Here is a 19,885-nt window from a genome sequence, read left to right as displayed (position 1 = left end):
ATCAAGTCTTTTCATATCACCTCGTCTAACCGAGAAATTGGTATTCTGCGGACCCAAAATCGGAACCAATTGAGCTTAGACCATTGATAATTGTGAAATTCTAGAACCCTGACGTAGTGAATCTAATGTATTTTGTATATGTCCCCTGCAAAAAAAATCGCCTGCTCAAAGACCCCTCGGTGGGGTTCCCCTCCGAAGCTCCTCCGGTGCGGTGCTACGCTGGGCTGGCCTGAATGCATCCAGAACTTTTGAGTCACCCAAGAAAGAAGGATAAAAAAATTGCGTCTGCTTGTTACTTCAAACTTGCTCGCATCAACTTGTCAAATTCAGCCTCGTGGCGTTTATCTTGAAGTTAACTTTGACTCACCAATCCATCGCCTACTCCGTGGGAGCTACACACTGTCCAATCTAAATACCACTACCCGCCCAAAGGTAATTCGAACCCCTCCATATCAAAATTTCTAGTTGCAACAGGAACAACTTAGCTCACATATTCACAATGCCTTCAGCTGTCGACATGACTACCATCGCTGCCGATGATACCAGAGGTTAGTGTTTGCCATTGAATTTGTTTCTTCGACCCATATTGGGATTGTGCAGAGGACTCATGATGCTTCGTGGCGACCTCTCTCATGGGCAAGCCATGGAGATGACAACTGCGAAGCTTCAACGGTTGTCCTATATCGCCAATGCTTCAACCATCCACCTCTCGCACATACACGACAACACATCAAGTCCATTGACTAACACAAACCAGTCCTCGGACAGGATCCTTTGATCCCTCCCGCTCTCCTCACCTCCGAGATCCCTCTCCCCGAGAAGGCCACAAACACCGTTATCAAGGGTCGTCAAGATGCTGCCGACATTGTTCTCGGCCAAAGCGACAGACTTCTCGTCGTCGTCGGTCCTTGCTCCATTCACGACCCTGCTACCGCCCAGGAGTACGCTTCCAGACTCAAGGAGCTCTCTGACAGACTCTCCAACGATCTCTGCATCGTCATGCGCGCCTACCTCGAGAAGCCCCGAACAACCGTTGGTTGGAAGGGTCTCATCAACGATCCCGATATCGACAACTCTTTCAAGATCAACAAGGGTCTTCGTGTTTCCCGCCAGCTTTTCGTTGACTTGACCACACAAGGTCTCCCAATTGCCACTGAGATGCTTGACACCATTTCTCCTCAGTTCCTTGCCGACTGTATCTCTGTCGGCGCCATTGGTGCCCGTACCACCGAGTCTCAGCTTCATCGTGAGCTTGCCTCTGGTCTTTCTTTCCCCGTCGGCTTTAAGAACGGCACAGACGGTAGTCTTGGTGTTGCCATTGACGCCATTGGCGCTGCCGCCGCTCAGCACCACTTCATGGGTGTCACCAAGCAGGGTCTTGCTGCTATTACCCGAACCAAGGGTAACGAGCACTGCTTTGTCATTCTCCGTGGTGGAACCAAGGGTACCAACTTTGACAAGGAGAGCGTTCAGGCTGCCAAGAAGGTCCTCCAGGACAAGAAGCAGAAGGAGGCCATCATGGTTGACTGCTCCCACGGTATGTTTGACAACTCCCCTTTGATGTTATCAATTCTAACTTGAAACAGGAAACTCTTCCAAGGACCACCGAAACCAGCCCAAGGTTGCCAAGGTCGTCGGTGACCAGCTCCGTGAGGGTGAGAAGGCTATTGTTGGTGTCATGATCGAGTCCAACATTGGTGAGGGCAACCAAAAGGTCCCCGCCGAGGGCCCTGCTGGTCTCAAGCGTGGTGTCAGCATCACTGATGCTTGTATTGGCTGGGAGGACACCGTCACCGTCCTCGAGGACTTGGCTGATGCTGTCCGCACTCGTCGCGAGCTCAACAGCTCCTAGACGGATGCTGCTGTTGCGGCGTAGAGGGGAGCGAAGAGTTCGGCATTGAAAATGGTATAAACTGGGAGTTAATGATTAGACCTGGTAGGAAAGGTCAGAAGGTGGAAAAACTCGGCGCACATAGGGTGTATTAAAATTGTCACGATGCCTGGTCTGGTTTGAAACATAATTCATGAATGATCCAACTGTACTAGTAGTTATGATAGGGGGTCAACCCCATGTTAAATCGATGGAATCCCAGCCAACGCCGAAAGGCCTTTCTACCCAATATCCGAGGCCGTCAAGTCGCGTCTGGTTCAACCAAGACAAGTTTGATATAGTGCTTTATTCATAAACTCATCGGAAGTTCCCCTGCATGGGAGCATAGTTGCTACCCTGTCTTGGAAACGCACCCCCTTGCCGCATTGCCACAACCTTTTTGAAAGCAGCCCAGCCCAGTAGCCCGACAGTCCCAACGATAAATGCCCAAACAATAATCTTGTCCTTGTTGCTGTCGCGCTGGAAGCACATAGTAGAGACATCCTCCTCGGTCGCGTCTTTACAAAAGTCAATGCCTTGCTTGAGACAGAAGGCCTTGGTGCATTCGGAGCATGATTTTGACTTTGAGCGTGGCTCGAGCTGGACTGTGGGGATATCGACGACGGAACGGCGGAGGGACTCGTCTTTGGGGCCGAGAGGGATGATGGTGCTGTTCTTGAAGCATGTGCATTTGCAAAAGGTGGGCGCGGCTAGGAGGAATACGTTAGCTATTGTAAGGGCTTGCCATGGAGTTTGCGCGTACATGCTGCTGCTAGAGAGATAAGTGCCCCTAGGAGGAGAATAAACAGAGATATTCGTGCCATTTCGGCTATTATGCAGCTGTGATTTGTTGCTTATATGACATGGGAGGTCGCACGTCAATCACTTGAGGCTATCGATAGTTGACGATGGGTGGGTCAGACCCCAGTATCCACCTCAGCCTCGTAGACTCTTATTGGTCAATACTACCACACTGGAAAAAGTTCCATATCGAGTTATACCTCTAACCAACGACCCCATCACGAATCCTTTTTCGACCTCAGGTCACCTCCGATACCCTCCAATTCACCACCTCACAATGCCTCGAATACCGAGAGTAGGCGCATTCGCCTCGCTACCGTCGGCAGTAGCCCCCGTCAACCGAATCCCCTTCGTCGCCCGCGCCACATTCTCAACCTCAACACCCGTCAACGCTCTCGGTAACAAGGCACAATGGATCCGAAAGCAGCTCTGGAAGGGCGATGCTCCTGGTGCTGCGGATCCCTATAACGAGCGTCCCGAGCCGGAACAACCCACGAATCTGCCCGATGAGGCCAAGGAACTATTAAATGTCGACCGCAGACCTTCGCCTGTGCGCAACACTCGCCTTGTCCTGCCGCCCAGCAACTCCGAGGCTTTGACTGAGAATGAGATTGGGGCTGTTGATACTGGATATACGCCCGCGACTTCACTTGAGGATCTGGAGGAGATTGATACTCTCAAGACGTGGTGGGAGCAGCCCGGCCATTGGGGCGAGGAGAGCGAATTCCGAGGCTTCGGCAAGGCAGACCGAGTGAAGGACCAGGCAGTGTTGGAGGTTTATCTGCGTCAAGCTCTGGTTGAGGCGCTTTCATACCAGCAGCGAGGTCTCCTTGAGGAGTACGCTGTGAAGAAGTGGCCTCTTGGAAACAGGGCCCACCTGGACCGAACACTATCCGCTGGCATTCTATTCGAGAATGGAAACGCTCAGCTGAGCTCTCACTTCCGCATTGTGACTGAGAAGCTCAAGGCTAGAGAGTTTGAGGAGAGGGTTGAAATTTCCGCCGATGAGGCCCAGCAGATGGCTAATGCTCTGGACCCCTCATGGAAGACCGTTACCCTGGACAATGACCACCTCAAGTTTGCTGTAAGTACTCCAATATCTTACAAAGAGAAAATATGTCTAACAATACACAGGTCCGAAAGCGTCTTTACCAACTCACCGGCCACTTCATCCCCGACGTGAAGCTCGCCGCAGCCAAAACACCACGCGAGCTGATCACCGTCGCACTAACCATCACCAAGCGCGGCAAGAAGCTAGCCGAGGTACTCGAGGAGGAAAAGGCTCTCACCGCGCTCCCCAACGTCACAGTTCACAGCAGGAGAGTCACACCCATCGACCGTGAGATCTCGGTTGGTCGATGGAAGGTCATTGAGGAGGAGTTGAGGAAGCGTGATCTGCCTGTTACTGGAACAGGGGGATACGGTAAGAATAAGGAGAGGGATTGGTTAACTGGCAAGGCTTAAAGGGAAGAGAAGTAAAAAAAGAATTATGAGGTGTATGAACAGAAAGAATAGGACAGACATAGTGGTGGTGTATGACCGTGTATATCTGTACATGTATAATAGACGACAAACAAATCTTGCATCATTGACTGTTTATGCAAAGGGAGTTGACTGTTATGATATTTTGTCTCTGGCTAGCTGTCGAATCAGTTGCTAAGGGGGTGTCGAGAAAGTCCATCTTTGGCTTTAGGGTCTTATGAAGGAAAGATCTTAAAACCTTCTTCGATATCATGTTGACCTGTTAATTTCGTCTCTTACGTTCAGTAGCCAGGTTTCTGGGGCCCAAAAAGCTGCGTTGAGATGGGTATACTGTGAGCACTTACTTTATCGATTGGTCACAGTGACATGTTTGGTGGGGGAGTATCATAATCGCTTATTTATTCAAGTGTGGTTATTTCCTTTATCAACAACTCCCTTTCTATGCACTTTTACAAGTATTTGTTCTGGATGAGCCACTGCTTAACATCCTCCTTATCCCTAGCGAGCCAGTTTTGCTTGGCCTTCATACTATCAAGGCTCTGAGCCAGCTCAAGCTCGAATCCCTTGCTGCCCTTCTCTTCAAAGAATTTCTTGACATCGTCGATCTGGTCGGCGTGTGTGAAAGAGCTTGTTGAGATAGCTACCATGTCACCGAGGAGGGACATACCAGGGGGAAGTCGCTTAGTAAGAACATCATCCCAGTTCTCCTTAACCCATCCCCAAAGAGCATGGATACCCTCCTTGTGAGCGCGGAGACCAGCAAGAGGCATGTAGATATCCTGCGTCTTGACGTTATCACTCAGCGTGTAAGCCAGAGTTCGCTTCATAAGGGCAGGGTCCTTGGCAAAGCCGAGTGATCGAAGAGCTGTGTTGCGCTCGCTGCTCTGTTTGGCGGTCTCGTATTCCTTGAGAACAGCGTTGTACTCAGCTTCACCTCCGTACGATAGCACAACTCCAAATACACTAGATCGGAGATTGGGCTGTACGGCCTCTCGGTCGCCGCTGATGAACTTCTCAAACAGCTCAAAGGCTGCCTTCTTCGCAGCCTCATCCTCGACGATGGCGGCCTTGCCGAACATGAGTGCCTTGAAGCGCTGAGCAGTGAAATCGTCAGAGCTCGAAATGTTCCAGCCGATCTCGTTGGCCTTCTTGCTGACCAGGTCTCGTTGGAAAGCCTTGAGAGCCTTGTTGACATCGTCTTCTTCAAAGATCCAAGCGTCTCGAAGAGAAGCGACACGGAGGGTGATCTCATCCCAGACGATGAACTCATCTTCCGAGTCAAAACCTTGGAGGAGGGAAAGCAGACCTGATGTCTTTTGGTAACCAGCGGCAGCAAGAGCACCAGCATCGGCGATCATTCCGGCTCTGTCCTCAACACCCAATAGTCCTGCCTTGGCGTTCTGTCCAAGCTTCTGGAGTCTCTCGCTAGTATAAGAGGTGCGGTAGATACCAGAGTGACCAGAGTTGACCTTGTAAAAGTCGAAATCAGGCACCTTGTAGTCGGCCTCACGGACGTTGAGCGCAAGGTCTTCTTGGATACCCTCTTTTGTTCGAAGGTTAAGGAATACTGGGTAGAGCACCTCATCTTCCTCAGGCTTGACATCAGCCGTTCTGAGGAATCGGTTCTGCTTGACGTTGATTGTACCCTTGGACTCATCCTCGGTGACGGCCACAACAGGGTAGCCCACCTTCTTGGTCCAGATATCGGCAACACGCTCAACATCCTTGCCACTGGCCTCACTGAGAGCTGCCCAGAGGTCAGTAGTCTCTGTGTTGGCATAGGCATGGCGGTCGAGGTAAATTCGGATACCCTTGAGGAAAACGTCCTCGCCCAAGTACTTGGAGATCATGCGAAGGACACAAGAGCCCTTCTCGTATGAGATGGCATCGAAAATCTGGTTGACCTCATCTGCACGTTTGACGGGCACTTCGATGGGGTGAGAGCTTCGTAGAGAGTCAAGACTCAAAGCAGATCGCAGATCCTCAGTAACATAGCCTTCCCAGATCCTCCACTCGGGGTAGAAAGCGTTGGAAGAGTACCACGACATCCATGTGGCAAATCCTTCCTTTAGCCAGAGGCCATCCCAAAAGTCCATCGTGACGAGGTTACCAAACCATTGGTGGGCCAGCTCGTGCTGAACAACCTCGGCGACACGCTTCTTTGTGACAGCACTGCTGGTCTTCTCATCTAAGAGAAGGTCGACAACTCGGTATGTGATAAGACCCCAGTTTTCCATGGCTCCGGCAGCGAAATCAGGAACGGCAACCATGTCCATCTTGGGAAGGGGATATTTGCTGCCAAACTGCTCCTCGTAAAACTCAAGGGTTCGTGCAGCCAGCTCAGCTGAAAAGACAGCATGGTCAAGGTTCTGGTCGGGAGTGCACCAGACTCGAATGGGGACTCGGAAGTTGTTGGTCTCGTAGTGCTTGAGATCTCCAATGATAAAGGCCAGTAGGTATGTGGACATAATGGGTGTTTTGTTATATGTGATAGACTTGCTCTTCTTGCCTGTTACCTTGGAGTTAACCTCCTTTTCGGATGCAACATCCATGTTACCCAGGCAGACCAGGTCCTTGTCAGCGATCAAAGTGACGGTGAAGGTGGACTTGAGAGCAGGCTCATCAAGACAGGGGAATGCTCGGCGAGCATCGGTGGCCTCGAACTGGGTGGTTGCGATATACTTTGTGTTTCCTTGCTCGTCCTTGTATGAAGATCGGTAGAAACCAGCCATGTCATCGTTGAGAGTACCGGTGAAGCGCTGGGTCAACTTCGCCTTTTGGCCTGCGGGAATCGTCTTGTCGAAGGTGATGGTTGTAGTTTGGGAGTCCTTGTCATAGTCGAGAGTGGGGGAGGAGCTGATGGTGGCACCATTGGCTTCAACGAGGGTGTCGTGGATCTCGAGATCTACTGTGTTGAGAGCAATGGATGTTGAATCCTCGACAACGTCAAAGTCGATGATAACTGTACCTTCGAACTTGAAGGTCTCAAAGTTGGGTTCGAGGGTGAGGTCGTAGTGTAACGGCTTGACATTCTTGGGCAGAACCTGGCGACCTCGACGGATGTCGAGGCTGGCACTGGTAACGTCTCCGTTTTGAAGCATGGCTCGTCGACAAGAGCAGTTGCGCTGCTGGTGACGAGAGATGAGAGATGTGGTTTTTGAGTCGAGGATAGAAGGGCGGGATTGTATTGTTGATATGTTAGATGGAAGAAGATATGGAGATTGAGAGGTATGTAGAGGTCGAGTTGCAGAGCATAGAGAGCTAGCTCTTAAGCTGATGTGGGGGAGGGGTCGTGAGTGGAAGAGACGATGTGTATGGGTACGGGTCATCGGGTTCCTGCCTCCGACAGTGGAAGACTGTGTCAGAGTTAGATTGAGGGCATTGGGCTTACTACCCAAAGCCCGTCTCAAGCCGAAAGACATGAATTGAGGCTTCATTGAATCATTGGCTGCTTATGAAACAGACCTCAAAAACAATGACGACCCGACGTTACACTTGTTCCTGGACAAAGTGATTGTTGGATCGGGAAGATTTCGCAACGCAACCCTACCCTGTTGAAGAAAGCTTGGGCCTGCCAAGTGGGTAGCAGAAAAGTTGCACTCCTAAGTCTTAGGGTACAAAAATAACTAGTCTAAGAAGTATAGCCTAAAGGGCATAAAGTGATCCACTAATTTCTTCTCTTATGCTTCTAAAGGTCAACGTTTCTGATACCCTGAGCTGCCAAGTGTGGTTATGCGCGTAAAGAGGACCAATCGCCTAACTTAAGCAGGCTATCAAAATGTCCGACTTTGATACTAAACTACTACCTAAGTTTAGGAGTCTTTAATTACTTTTATAAATTATTAAGTAAGCGTCAAGTTCAGAATCACTTATGATCATACATTCATTCGTCTCATTCATTACTAACTTAGGTACATCTAACGGGCTCAAAGACCCAGCGCTTCCCTGCGGCTTTTACTGTTAATGTCAAGATATGGCGCCTCGCCCAAGCTGCAAACTCTATCACCAGCCCTTGCTGCGCCGTAATCGTATGTAGCGCAATGGAACGTTGATCTATTATCCCAGATGGCGCAGTCATTCTTGCTCCATCTGTACCGGACCTGAGCGTCGTGGTTCTGCGTGACCAAGTTGAAGAGATAGGCGAGGAGAGTGTCGCTCTCATCCTTAGACAATCCGTTTATACGCTTGGTAAAACCCTTGTTAACAAACACTGACTTCCAGCCTGTGACTGGGTTTGTTCTGATTAGAGGGTGGACGGATGTGAGTTCCTCGCCCTGGTTAAGAGGCGAACCTCGGATGCCCTTGCGGATAGGATTACCAAGACGGCGCGCTTCGTCATGGAAGAATGTCGCGTCATGAGTTGCTGTGAGACCTTCGAGGAATTTCTTCATGGGGTCTGAGAGTCTATCGTAGACCTCATATCCTGATGCCCAGAGCTGGCTGAGTTAGCAAGATGTACCATAGCCAAGACAAGACGTTTAAAGCACCGCGGGTGGCTTCAACCTTGCTTGTCAAGTGTAAATGGCGGACATACCGTATCACCACCAGTTGCGGGTAGAGTATGGATTTTGAGCATTGCATAATCTGAAGGAACCTTCTCAAAGGTACTTCGAAAAGTCAGTGTACTCCAATCAGATGGCTTATGTTTATACGCACATATCTGAATGCCAACCGGCGCTCGCGAATCGGCTTACATCGCTCAATTGATGTGTCAAGCCACCACCCTTCTTCTGCTTCTCACTCGAGATAACACTGATCTGATCACCAAGTTCACTCCCCTCTTCCGTTAACGGGTGAACGTGAAGTCCTGAACTGGTAGGGCACCCGGCGAGGTCTGTGAGTCGCAGCATAAAGTCCTTCATCTCATTAGGAGTGACATCCTGGTCCTTGAGAAAGACAACTCCGCGCTGAGAAATTGTGACAGCAAGGTCACGAATGTGTACATCATCCCATTTGAGCAGGTCTCGGATTTGAAGACCGGTGAATTCACGACCGATGACTGGGGTGACGTCGAGTTGTGAGTAGTTGTCAAGACTGCCCGTGTAAGTCAAGGGCTGGTCTAGGCGTGGTCTGCTCTGGGCATCTCCACCGAGGATATGACCAGGGAGGGTATCGATTGCAGCTGAAGGCATGATGATGCAATGTAAGCTCAAAGTTGAACAATTTCAATAGTTTGCTCTGTTTGACCGATGAGATAAGGTGAGATGTAGACAGTAATTATGTGAAGCTGCACTTATTGAATATCCCGGAGTCTTTTTCGGAGGAAAGCAATAGACTGATAAATAATAGTCAAGGCCCGGTAAGTCGGAAACCAGACTAACCCCAGACTGAACGTTGGAGCTAAAACGTACAGGGCCGAATCACGACTCAGTGCGACTCCCCGCACTTTAAGACGACATCGGGAGTTAGAATGGCATGCTTAGGTTGGGAGAATTTCTCGGAGAATCTACCCCAGTTGTCAACCAATCTCGTGGTTTGATAGAATGCTAGTGCTCCTACAGAGGGTCGCATTGAGATCGGTTTTCGCCCGTTACTTCTCCCAAGTTCAGTGCTTGGCGGATCATTGACCCTGTACTATGAGATTCGAGGTTACCAGATTTGGCTTCATGCCCTTATGGCGTGCGCGCTCGCGCCACACCTAGTAGGGGGCGCTATCATTGATTTGTATGTATCCCGGAGACTCTTTCGGTAGGTAGTGACCGTGTATATGGTCAAAGTGTAGATGTTGTTATACTATATATCTTGACGGGGAGCCCCAAGTTTGTAGATCATCAGCGACTAGCACTCGACATCTAGACAATCTCAAATCAACTCAATTGGTGACCACAAATTGTTCCAATATGGGTAACCTCGATATTGAGACAAGCTCGGCGGTTGCTGACCGCACGTCGGTGGATAACATCGACAAATCTCAAATCGGAGTTGGCCGAACTGAACTGAGCCACGCGCTACCACCTCACCACGATTACGAAGGCGGCCATCGGTGGGATCCCGCGGCTACTTGGACCCCTGAGGAAGAGAAGAGAGCCGTCCGAAAGACTGATCTCAAGCTTTTGAGTTGGTTGTGTCTTATGGTGCGTCTATGTTTGGTTCCTTGACTGTGGTAGATTCTCCGACAAATTCTCCCAAGTCTGAGAACGCCTTTGTCGGCTGTACATTCAACTTACACGAAATGATTAGTTTCTAGGCCTCCAAATTGATAGAGGCAATATTAGCAATGCCCTCGCAGATGACCTTCTTACCGACCTCGGTCTCACGACAGATCACTATAATAACGGAACTACCATCCAAGTGTTGTGTTTCTTGCTCGCTGAGTTTCCTGTTCAGTTCCTCACCAAGAGGTATGGGTTCAAAAATATCCTGCCCACGCTCATGGTCTGCTGGGGCCTTGTATCGACTTTCCAGGCCTTTATGACTGGCCGAACCGCTTTCTATGTCACCCGTGCTCTAATCGGTACTTTCGAGGGTGGTTTCATTCCTGGTGTTGTCCTCATGGCAACTTACTTCTATACCTCCAAGGAGTTATCTATTCGACTAGCTGCTTTCTGGTCTACACTCAACATCGCCCGTGTCATCTCAGCTCTTTTGGCCGCTGGATTGCTCGAAATGCGAGGAGTTGGAGGCCGTCCCGGATGGTTCTGGCTTCTACTTCTCGAGGGTCTTTTCACCGTTGTCATTGGCCTCGTTTCCATGATCTATCTTCCGACTTCTCCAACTGGCACCAAGTCTGTGATCTGGCGCAAGTCGTGGTACACCGAGCGAGAAGAAGTTATCATGATCAACCGTATTCTTCGAGACGATCCCGCCAAGGGTCTTACGGCGTTGAAGGAGCCATTGACATGGCAGGACGTCAAGAATGCATGGACCGACCCTTCTCTCTGGGGACTCTACTTTATCGGACTTATCGCATACATCCCAGCATCGCCTGTTCAAGCGTACTTGACTTTGACATTGAAGAGAGTTGGAAAGTTCAGCACTTTGGCCAGCAACCTTCTCACAGCACCTTCTGCAGCGCTTCAGGTCTTCACCATGCTTGCACTTGCTTACAGTTCAGAATACTTTAACGAACGAACATTCCACTGTCTTTTCGGAGAGATTTGGTCTCTTCCGTTGCTTACAGCACTCTTGACTCTTCCCGATGAAGGCCGCGAATGGGGCCGATTCTCCATCATCACCCTCATCTCGGGATATCCTTACTTCCACCCTTTGGTATCTTCTTGGATCTCTGAAAACTCATTCGACGTGAAGAAGCGAGCTGTTGCTTCTAGTACATACAACGTCATTGTACAGATGTAAGTAATCCCCATCCTTTTGATCAAATGAAAGAAACCAACAAAGAGCAGGGGAAGCGTTACCTCTAGTCAAATCTACCGAAAGTGGGATGGACCTTACTACAAGAACGGAAACAAGGTTTTGATCTCGATTCTATGCCTTGCTGTTGTTGTTTTTATTGCTCAGAGACAATGGCTTGTGTACCTCAACAAGAAGAAAACCGAGGTCTGGGAACAAATGACTCCTGAGCAGCAAGTCGAGTACCAGACGGATAAGGAGCAGCGAGAGATTGACGGAAACAAGCGACTTGATTTCCGATTTGCTTATTAACTAAGTTTATTGTCTTGAGGAAGAATAATAGGAGGTGGTAATAATATGCCGAGGTCTGTATCTGAAAGCTAGTTAGCTGTTAGCTTTAGGATACAAAAATAAATAGCCTAAGATGCTTGATCTAAACATCATAAAGTGGCCTAACAATTTCGTCTCTTGTCTTCCAAGTAACTAACTTTTCTGATACCCTGAGAGCTACGGACAGTTATCTGTACAAACCGCGATACGAAAACGTCAAGCATCCGCTCTATTTAGCTGACCTACCAATTGCCCATGTCGTATATTTAAGGTTTTGTCTGTTACCAATTTTAGGTGATATATCCGCTGTTTTCGGTCGAGCACTCCAAACTTGGGTGTCAGAGCTGAGCAAGGACCGTTTTTCCATGGATTGGGTTGAGTTGGTTTTGGCAATTGGCAGTGGCAGGTGGAAGAAGAGAAAAAATTAGTCATCCTCCAGCAACCATCGCGAAGCCTCATCAATGTCTCAAAAGTCAATTTCTTTCAACAATCAATCGCGTCTCTCTTCTATCAACTCTTGTCCCTTGTATCAGCTCCCGTCTGTCTTCCGCTAACTCTCGTCAATCGACTCCACCTATCTTGCGCTAAATCAACAACCGACTTACCTCCCATTTAAACCTTCAAGATGGGCATTTTCGGTCTCGCTACTACCGGCTTTGTCGGTGCCCTGCACAGCTACATCATGCTGTTAGAAACTGTCCTTTGGACTACTCCTCGTGGAAGAAAGACCTTCAAGCTCACTGCCGAGTTCGCCGAGCAGACCAAGACCATGGCTGCTAACCAGGGCCTGTACAACGGCTTTCTGTCTGCTGGTCTAATTTGGTCGCTTGTTCACCCGAACCCTGTGTTTGCAAAGCAGCTGCAGATCTTCTTCAACGGCTGTGTTGTAGCTGCGGGCGTGTTCGGCAGCGTCACTACCGCCAACACAAAAATTCTCTTTGTTCAGGCCGTCCCTGCTGCTCTCGCTCTTGGACTTGTTCTTTTGGGTATTTAGAAAGTAGGTCAATGGAACGGAAACGACATCTCTACAAGGTTACTGACTTGATGATAGTAATAGTACATTTACTTGTCTGACTTGACTGCATCTTCTGTGATATCTTGAACATGCGACCAACTCTGATGCTAATCATCCAGATATTTTTATCTCGACATCAAAAAGCAAGCATCGGCGAACGGTATTCATCTTTCCGACACTCCAGTTCGGGGATCTTCAGGGCATAGTGTATGCATCATCAAGACAGCCAACCGCCATTTGTCAGAACCAAGTTCAGATAGAAATAGAGGCGATGAACAAGTATCTATTCACTTACAGTTTATGCTGAAAGGCGGCAGATCCCGTCTACGGTCATGTTTCGGAATTGATAATCCAATACGTCCCTTCTCAACGGCGCTCGCTGTTGTGATACCCTGCGACGGTTATACAAACCGGTTCAATAGAAAGTCAGCTCAAGCCACTTATTCGTCACTCGATTAGAATTCTAGAACGAACATGGTTGTCTTCGGCTTCCTTTTTGAAGCAAATGCGATTATTCAGGTGACGTAATAATTAAACTCTAGCTCTGACCCATTCACAGTCTGGATAATTTGGGCAACATCATTCAATGCAAACAAAAACAACTCATAGCTACAGGGCGAGCATGTTGATGATTTCCAGCGTCGCATGCATACTTGAGCTATCCATGACGATCGCCAGATGCCGCATAGCCGAACTTCACTTAGACGGGAATAACCAACTTTGTTTTCTCGGTTCTGACGGATGTCAGCCTTTACTGAGAAAGCCAGTAATATCAACCCATGAACCTTATACAGCATAGTTCGAAGCCGCGAAACAGCGGATGTTGTTGGTATTGGGTGCCCCAAAGTCCCTGCCGATTCGGTAGCGAAGCATCAACTTTCGTCTTTCTTGCTTGTCCCAGAAACTCTCCCACCCATCGCTCAAGCCTCGAGCTTCCCGGTGTGAGCGGGAGGGATGCGATCACCACACATCTCAGCTTCCTTTCTTGAATGCAACCGACTTTTCGGAACACTCGGCCAGCATGGGACAAAAACCGCTCGCATGTCATAGAGTCATTGTCGCGAGCGCGAGGGGTTACGAGTATGCGCTGTCTATTGCGTGTGGTTACAGTGCCGACTTGCGACGCGAGTTGGAAGAGCTATCCGAATGAGGTGACAAGCTATCCGCAGACACAATAAATACAGCTGCGGTGCCTCCTCGAATTAGCTGTATCGAAGTGTGTGCATGTTTGTGATTCACTGGACTAGCACTCGCACCTAGAGCTTTCTGTTATTCACCCCAATTCTTCACGGATTGATTTACCAGCCATGTCGAAGCTTTTCCATCGTCGCAAGGGGAAAACAGATGACGTGGAAGCCAATGCTGGTCGACGAGCTTCTCGTGCTTCCAAAGGCCGAGCTGGCAGCATTGTCCCCGACCCTGACCTTGGCGAGTATCCCGCCCTCGACCACTACATCAGCAACTATCGCGAAGACCGCCGCCGAAGCGTAGCTGATGGCTCTGAAAGCGGGAAAGCCAAGAAGCATTGGTGGAGCTTTGGTGGTGGTAGTGGTGACGACCAAGAACAATCCACTGGTAAAACTGGTATTTCCGAGGCATGGCTTGAGACTGATGTAGCCATCGGATTATCCTCTGAAGAAGTTGAGAGGCGTAGGAGGGTCACCGGATGGAACGAATTGACATCTGAAAAGGAAAACATGTTTGCCAAGTTCCTCGGCTTCTTCACTGGTCCTATCCTCTATGGTGAGCTACAACCGGCCGTCAATACATGGGAAAGCAAGCTAAGAAATTGTGATAGTTATGGAAGTCGCTGCTCTACTAGCTGTGGGCTTGGGCGATTGGGTCGACTTCGGTGTAATTGTTGGCATCTTATTGCTGAACGCCTTTGTCGGCTGTAAGATCCCCCTGAACTGTCTCGAACAACACTGATCATTCTATAGTCATTCAAGAGAAACAAGCTGCAGACATCGTCGCAAGTTTGAAAGGAGATATCGCAATGCGCTGCCATGTTGTGAGAGATGCCGTTGAGCATGAGATTCCCGCAAGAGAATTGGTCCCTGGCGATATTGTGAGTGGCTCTGTCTGATACAACATACCGAAAAGGGTGCTAACATGGCCGTAGCTCATCATCGAAGAAGGTGGCACAGTTGCTGCAGATGCTCGACTTATCTGCGACTATACCCGCCCCGAAGACTTCGAGATCTACAAGCGACTCAGAGCCGAAGACAAGCTAGACCGCAGCGACGAAGAAGATGAAATGGCCGAAGATGATGGAGACAATGGAGATGCAAAGCACACCGAAGAAAGTCAAGGCCATACTCATGGGAATGAGCCTCTAGATTATCGAAGCCGCCCTCTCGCTGCTGTTGATCAGTCCTCCATCACAGGAGAGTCATTGGCTGTTGAGAAATATTTAGGTGATATGGTATACTACACAACTGGCTGTAAGAGAGGAAAGGCCTTTGGTCTAGTTCAAACAAACGCCAAACAGTCTTTCGTCGGCCGCACAGCAGATCTCGTCCAAGGCGCCAAGGATCAAGGTCACTTCAAGGCCATTATGAACCAAATAGGTACTAGCCTTCTGGTTCTGGTCATGTTCTGGATATTGATTGCCTGGGTACGTATCATTCTGCCACTAGATATCTGGAACTGTCAGCTAACATTAACAGATTGGCGGTTTCTTCCACCACGTCGGTGTCACGGCCCCTGGCTCGCAGAACCTGCTGCACTACGCACTTGTTCTCCTCATCGTGGGTGTCCCCGTCGGTTTGCCTGTTGTCACTACAACGACCCTGGCTGTCGGAGCAGCCTACTTGGCCAAGCAGAAGGCGATTGTACAGAAACTCACAGCTATCGAATCACTCGCTGGAGTCGATATCTTGTGCTCAGACAAGACTGGTACACTGACCGCCAACAAGCTCTCAATTAGAGACCCCTTTGTTGCCGAAGGAGAAGACGTCAATTGGATGATGGCATGCGCAGCCCTAGCCTCGAGTCATAACCTGAGGACCCTTGACCCCATCGACAAAGTCACTATCCTTACACTAAAGCGCTACCCCGAGGCCCGAGAGATCCTTAAGCAGGGCTGGGTAACAGAATCATTCACACCATTTGACCCTGTCTCCAAACGAATCACTGCCGTATGCCGACTTGGCCAAGATAAATTTATCTGTGCAAAGGGTGCGCCTAAGGCTATCTTGAAGCTTCTAGGACCTGGATCAGAGCATCTCAGCGAACTTTACAGAGAGAAGGCTCAGGACTTTGCTCGTCGCGGCTTCCGTTCTCTTGGTGTCGCATACAAGAAAAACGACGGCAATTGGATTCTTTTGGGACTGCTCTCCATGTTCGATCCACCTCGCGAGGATACAGCCCAGACCATTATCGAGGCTGGGCATCTCGGTGTTCCTGTCAAAATGCTAACGGGAGATGCCATCGCCATCGCTAAGGAAACCTGCAAGATGTTGTCGCTGGGCACCAAGGTTTACAACTCGGATCGTCTGATTCACGGCGGCTTGTCTGGAAGTGTGCAGCATGACTTTGTTGAACGCGCTGACGGTTTTGCCGAAGTCTTTCCCGAGCACAAGTACACTGTGGTAGAGATGCTTCAGCAGAGAGGTCATCTCACCGCCATGACTGGTGATGGTGTTAACGATGCTCCATCTCTGAAGAAGGCTGACTGTGGTATTGCTGTCGAAGGTGCTTCGGAGGCTGCTCAAGCGGCTGCAGATATCGTCTTCCTCGCCCCGGGCTTGAGTACAATCGTACTGGCTATTAAGACTGCCCGCCAGATTTTTGCGAGAATGAAGTCGTACATCCGTGAGTCACATACCATTAATACCGATCGTGCTGAGCTAACTGTCCTCCAGAATATCGTATTGCGCTTTGCCTCCACCTCGAGATCTACCTCACACTCTCTATGATCATCCTCAACGAGACCATCCGCGTCGACCTGATCGTTTTCCTCGCTCTGTTCGCTGATTTGGCTACCGTAGCCGTGGCTTACGACAATGCGCATTGGGAACCGAGACCTGTAGAATGGCAGCTCCCCAAGATTTGTTAGTACCTTTCACATCCAGCACTTCTCGCAGAAGACTAACGTCCACAGGGATCATGAGTGTTATTCTAGGCATCCTTCTGGCTCTCGGCACATGGATCATTCGAGGAACAATGTTCCTTCCCAACGGCGGAATCGTTCAAAACTTTGGAAGCGTACAAGAAATTCTCTTCCTAGAAGTCGCTCTTACGGAGAACTGGCTCATCTTTGTCACGCGCGGCGGCAAAACGTGGCCATCATGGCAACTCGTCGGTGCTATCCTGGGTGTTGACATCCTAGCCACTCTCTTCGCCCTCTTCGGCTGGCTGTCTGGTACAGGAGAAATCCCTTCCATCCACGACAACTTCAAGCAGAGCAGCAACGGCTGGGTCGACATTGTTACCGTTGTCATTGTCTGGCTCTACTCGTTCGGTGTCACTGTCGTCATCGCAATCATCTACTTTATCCTCAACAAGATTTCTTGGTTGGATAATCTGGGCAGAAAGGATCGTCGCAACAAGGATACCAAGTTGGAGAACATCCTCGGACATCTCCAGAAGCTTGCTATTGAGCATGAGGTGGACGAGAAGACTGGAAAGAGCAAGTTCACACTGGCTGAGAAGGCGAACGACGACGACGAAGATATCTAAGGATGCTATTTATTGTTACTATATTTCTTTGTTGATTCATGAGTTTGGTGTAATGTTCTGTGGTTAAGATACGTGTTCGGATTTAGAGGACTGGATTGTTGTTCTTCCCTTTGTGAATGCAGTGATTCAAGATACTCACTTCCTGTGGCTTGTTCTCGACATGTGCTCAGGTATTCCAGATGTCATGACCATTTACCGCACAACCGGAGAACCTTTCACAAGACACATCAATTTCCTGATCCGACCATGCCTCCGTATCGAACCATCAATCTCGAAAGAAACGGACGACCGAAATAACTACTACGACAAGCTTGTCGAAGTTTCAATCAAATTCACATCGATTCAAAAGAAAGGCAAGTGATTTTAAATGTATTATTTTCCATATTCTCTTCCCGACCTATCCAACCCTTCTCATTATAACCTCCAATCCACATTTTCCAACCATATCCCCCTCCTTTCCTCATCGTTCCTCCATCCCTCCTCTTCACACTTTTTTTGGTGGGTAAAACCCCTTTAGTGAGAGCATTGTTCTCTTTTTATTCTTTTTTTTGTGTTTTTCTTAACTTCAATCCGTACAATACCAACACAAGAATTGTCTCGTCTTGAGCCGGAGCGGCAACAACACCCGCAGTCGGAAGATGCTGAGGAAGTGGAACGCGGTTTCCCTTGCTGTCAATGCGGTAAACATCGAATCTATTGACAGGTTAGCTACTTCTACCATCGAGACGTTGTGAGAGGTGATGGGGATGAACCTACGGGTGCGAGATGTGGGTGAGCTCGACAGCAAGGGAAACCGTGGTTGTCCTTCTTCTTCTTGGAGAAGAAGCGTCGGAGACGACGTGGGGGACGGATCTTAGGGGGGCCTCCCATGGTGAAAAGGACAGTTTGTTTAAAGGCCCCCCCAGTGTCGTGCCCAAGAGGACCCCACCGTCGACCCTTTGGCGTGTGATTCTAGGGAAGGGCCGACTAGGGGTCGTTCTCGATTCTCTGGTTTCGATCGGTAGGCTTCCCCGGGGAGCAGGTGCAGTGAGGACCGCGACCCCATTGTCAACCTTTTTCGATGTAGGTTGCAGAGGTGGGTCGACAAGGGGCCACGGTTGAGGCGTGACACTGCACCATAAGTGGTGATGCTTCCCCGGGGAGCAGGTGTTGCGAAGATCACGATCCCACCGTCGACCCTCTTTGACGTATGGCTTTGGGGAAGGGTCGACGAGGGATCGTTCTCATGTCGCTGAGAACGGTCAGTGGCAATGCCTCCTCAGGGGCAAAGACCGGCGCTCAAGTGTCTCACCCATACGTTGCCCTCAGGGTAGAAGCGATGCTCTGAGGAGTAGGCGGACGTGGAGGTCAGTGACGAAGCCTAGGGCGTTAGCCCGGGTTGAGCGGCCTCTAGTGCAGATCTTGGTGGTAGTAGCAAATACTTCAATGAGAACTTGAAGGACCGAAGTGGGGAAAGGTTCCATATGAACAGCGGTTGGACATGGGTTAGTCGATCCTAAGCCATAGGAAAGTTCCGTTTCAAAGGTGCACTTTGCACCGTCTGGCGAAAGGGGAGCCGGGTCCGGGTTGTTTCAGCATGATACCCTGACTGCCATCTCAGCGTGTGAAAACCAAACCAGTTCCGCATTCGATCGTTCCGTACCAGTACATATTGGAGTGTTTTGGACTTCGTTTTTTGATTCTCAAGACTCAGCATACTCTCGAGGGTGACGCTAGGGAGAAGTCTCCTTCATATGCCATTTCCACGGGCGCTGGAGAGACAATATGAATGTTGCTATTATTCCATGGTGGGGTCCCCATCTTCAAAACGTAAGGCTGCGGGTTCATTGCCAAAGACATTACGGCAGGGATTCAGGCTCCTCGAGAATTTGCTTTTCGGCCCAGACCATTGATGATGCTTTGAAGAAAGCAAAGTCATAGTGGGATTGAACAAGCCAACTCGGCGTATGTATCGTCGGTTCGATTTGCGTTGAAGAGATCTGTCGCCTCTTGGACGCACTCAGGAGGATCAATGAAATGAGACTAACAGCCTGATCACCAATGCGAACCTCGAAAGAACCCCAAGTACAGTAATTGGCTCTGATGTTGGGGTGGGATCGCGACGAATCTGATCTCGTCGGAACATTCATATCTGCAAGCGAAAGAAGTTGTCACCTTTTCAAGTAGAAGTTTAGCGTGACGGTCGCCAAATGGCCTTATTCGTCGCCCTTCACTAACAAAAGACTTGTCATACTTGTTGTTACAGCCACTGGGGTCTCCCTCACTCAGACGGGAGAGCAGACATGGCGGCAGTAGGTTGCGTCTGATTAGACGGCTCAGTTGAATAGTCACCATCTTAAATGATTGTGTCCTGAATAGCCTTTATTCCCTCCTTGTCAGGCTTCTAGCCGAACTGAATCTTTCTTGGCTCCTCT

General features: G+C 49.5%; 8 protein-coding genes across 8 annotated transcripts; 5 read left to right on the top strand and 3 right to left on the bottom strand.

The window, feature by feature from the left end:
- Window positions 1–499: 499 nt before the first annotated feature.
- FSST1_009607 (3-deoxy-7-phosphoheptulonate synthase ARO4) lies at window positions 500–1,852 on the top strand (the record flags this gene model as incomplete). The annotated part of the gene is made up of 3 exons (XM_083223897.1): window positions 500–548; window positions 758–1,537; window positions 1,587–1,852. 3 exons carry the CDS (start codon window positions 500–502, stop codon window positions 1,850–1,852), a joined length of 1,095 nt encoding a protein of 364 aa, XP_083085568.1.
- A 336-nt stretch (window positions 1,853–2,188) lies between these two features.
- Window positions 2,189–2,694, bottom strand: FSST1_009606 (putative MFS transporter; the record flags this gene model as incomplete). The annotated part of the gene is made up of 2 exons (XM_083226596.1): window positions 2,189–2,580; window positions 2,634–2,694. 2 exons carry the CDS (start codon window positions 2,692–2,694, stop codon window positions 2,189–2,191), a joined length of 453 nt encoding a protein of 150 aa, XP_083085567.1.
- Window positions 2,695–2,948: 254 nt separating this feature from the next.
- On the top strand, window positions 2,949–4,135 carry FSST1_009605 (mL50 family ribosomal protein; the record flags this gene model as incomplete). The annotated part of the gene is made up of 2 exons (XM_083226595.1): window positions 2,949–3,755; window positions 3,806–4,135. The coding sequence occupies 2 exons, from the start codon at window positions 2,949–2,951 to the stop codon at window positions 4,133–4,135; spliced, it is 1,137 nt and encodes a 378-aa protein (XP_083085566.1).
- Window positions 4,136–4,602: 467 nt separating this feature from the next.
- On the bottom strand, window positions 4,603–7,590 carry FSST1_009604 (peptidase family M1-domain-containing protein; the record flags this gene model as incomplete). Its single annotated transcript, XM_083226594.1, has 1 exon — window positions 4,603–7,590. The coding sequence occupies one exon, from the start codon at window positions 7,588–7,590 to the stop codon at window positions 4,603–4,605; it is 2,988 nt and encodes a 995-aa protein (XP_083085565.1).
- Window positions 7,591–8,079: 489 nt separating this feature from the next.
- FSST1_009603 (TauD/TfdA dioxygenase family protein) lies at window positions 8,080–9,285 on the bottom strand (the record flags this gene model as incomplete). The annotated part of the gene is made up of 3 exons (XM_083226593.1): window positions 8,080–8,589; window positions 8,688–8,760; window positions 8,810–9,285. 3 exons carry the CDS (start codon window positions 9,283–9,285, stop codon window positions 8,080–8,082), a joined length of 1,059 nt encoding a protein of 352 aa, XP_083085564.1.
- A 708-nt stretch (window positions 9,286–9,993) lies between these two features.
- On the top strand, window positions 9,994–11,755 carry FSST1_009602 (major facilitator superfamily domain-containing protein; the record flags this gene model as incomplete). Its single annotated transcript, XM_083226592.1, has 3 exons — window positions 9,994–10,227; window positions 10,334–11,445; window positions 11,497–11,755. The coding sequence occupies 3 exons, from the start codon at window positions 9,994–9,996 to the stop codon at window positions 11,753–11,755; spliced, it is 1,605 nt and encodes a 534-aa protein (XP_083085563.1).
- A 643-nt stretch (window positions 11,756–12,398) lies between these two features.
- FSST1_009601 (DUF1304 domain-containing protein) lies at window positions 12,399–12,767 on the top strand (the record flags this gene model as incomplete). The annotated part of the gene is made up of 1 exon (XM_083226591.1): window positions 12,399–12,767. One exon carries the CDS (start codon window positions 12,399–12,401, stop codon window positions 12,765–12,767), a length of 369 nt encoding a protein of 122 aa, XP_083085562.1.
- A 1,328-nt stretch (window positions 12,768–14,095) lies between these two features.
- FSST1_009600 (uncharacterized protein) lies at window positions 14,096–17,471 on the top strand (the record flags this gene model as incomplete). The annotated part of the gene is made up of 7 exons (XM_083226589.1): window positions 14,096–14,531; window positions 14,587–14,682; window positions 14,729–14,856; window positions 14,911–15,405; window positions 15,458–16,604; window positions 16,655–16,843; window positions 16,894–17,471. The coding sequence occupies 7 exons, from the start codon at window positions 14,096–14,098 to the stop codon at window positions 17,469–17,471; spliced, it is 3,069 nt and encodes a 1,022-aa protein (XP_083085561.1).
- Window positions 17,472–19,885: the final 2,414 nt, after the last annotated feature.

The sequence above is a fragment of the Fusarium sambucinum genome, chromosome II (genome assembly GCF_050947815.1).
Source record: "Fusarium sambucinum isolate potato_lamoka chromosome II, whole genome shotgun sequence".
Lineage (NCBI taxonomy): Eukaryota > Fungi > Ascomycota > Sordariomycetes > Hypocreales > Nectriaceae > Fusarium > Fusarium sambucinum.
This window is presented reverse-complemented; position numbering and strand designations above follow the sequence as displayed.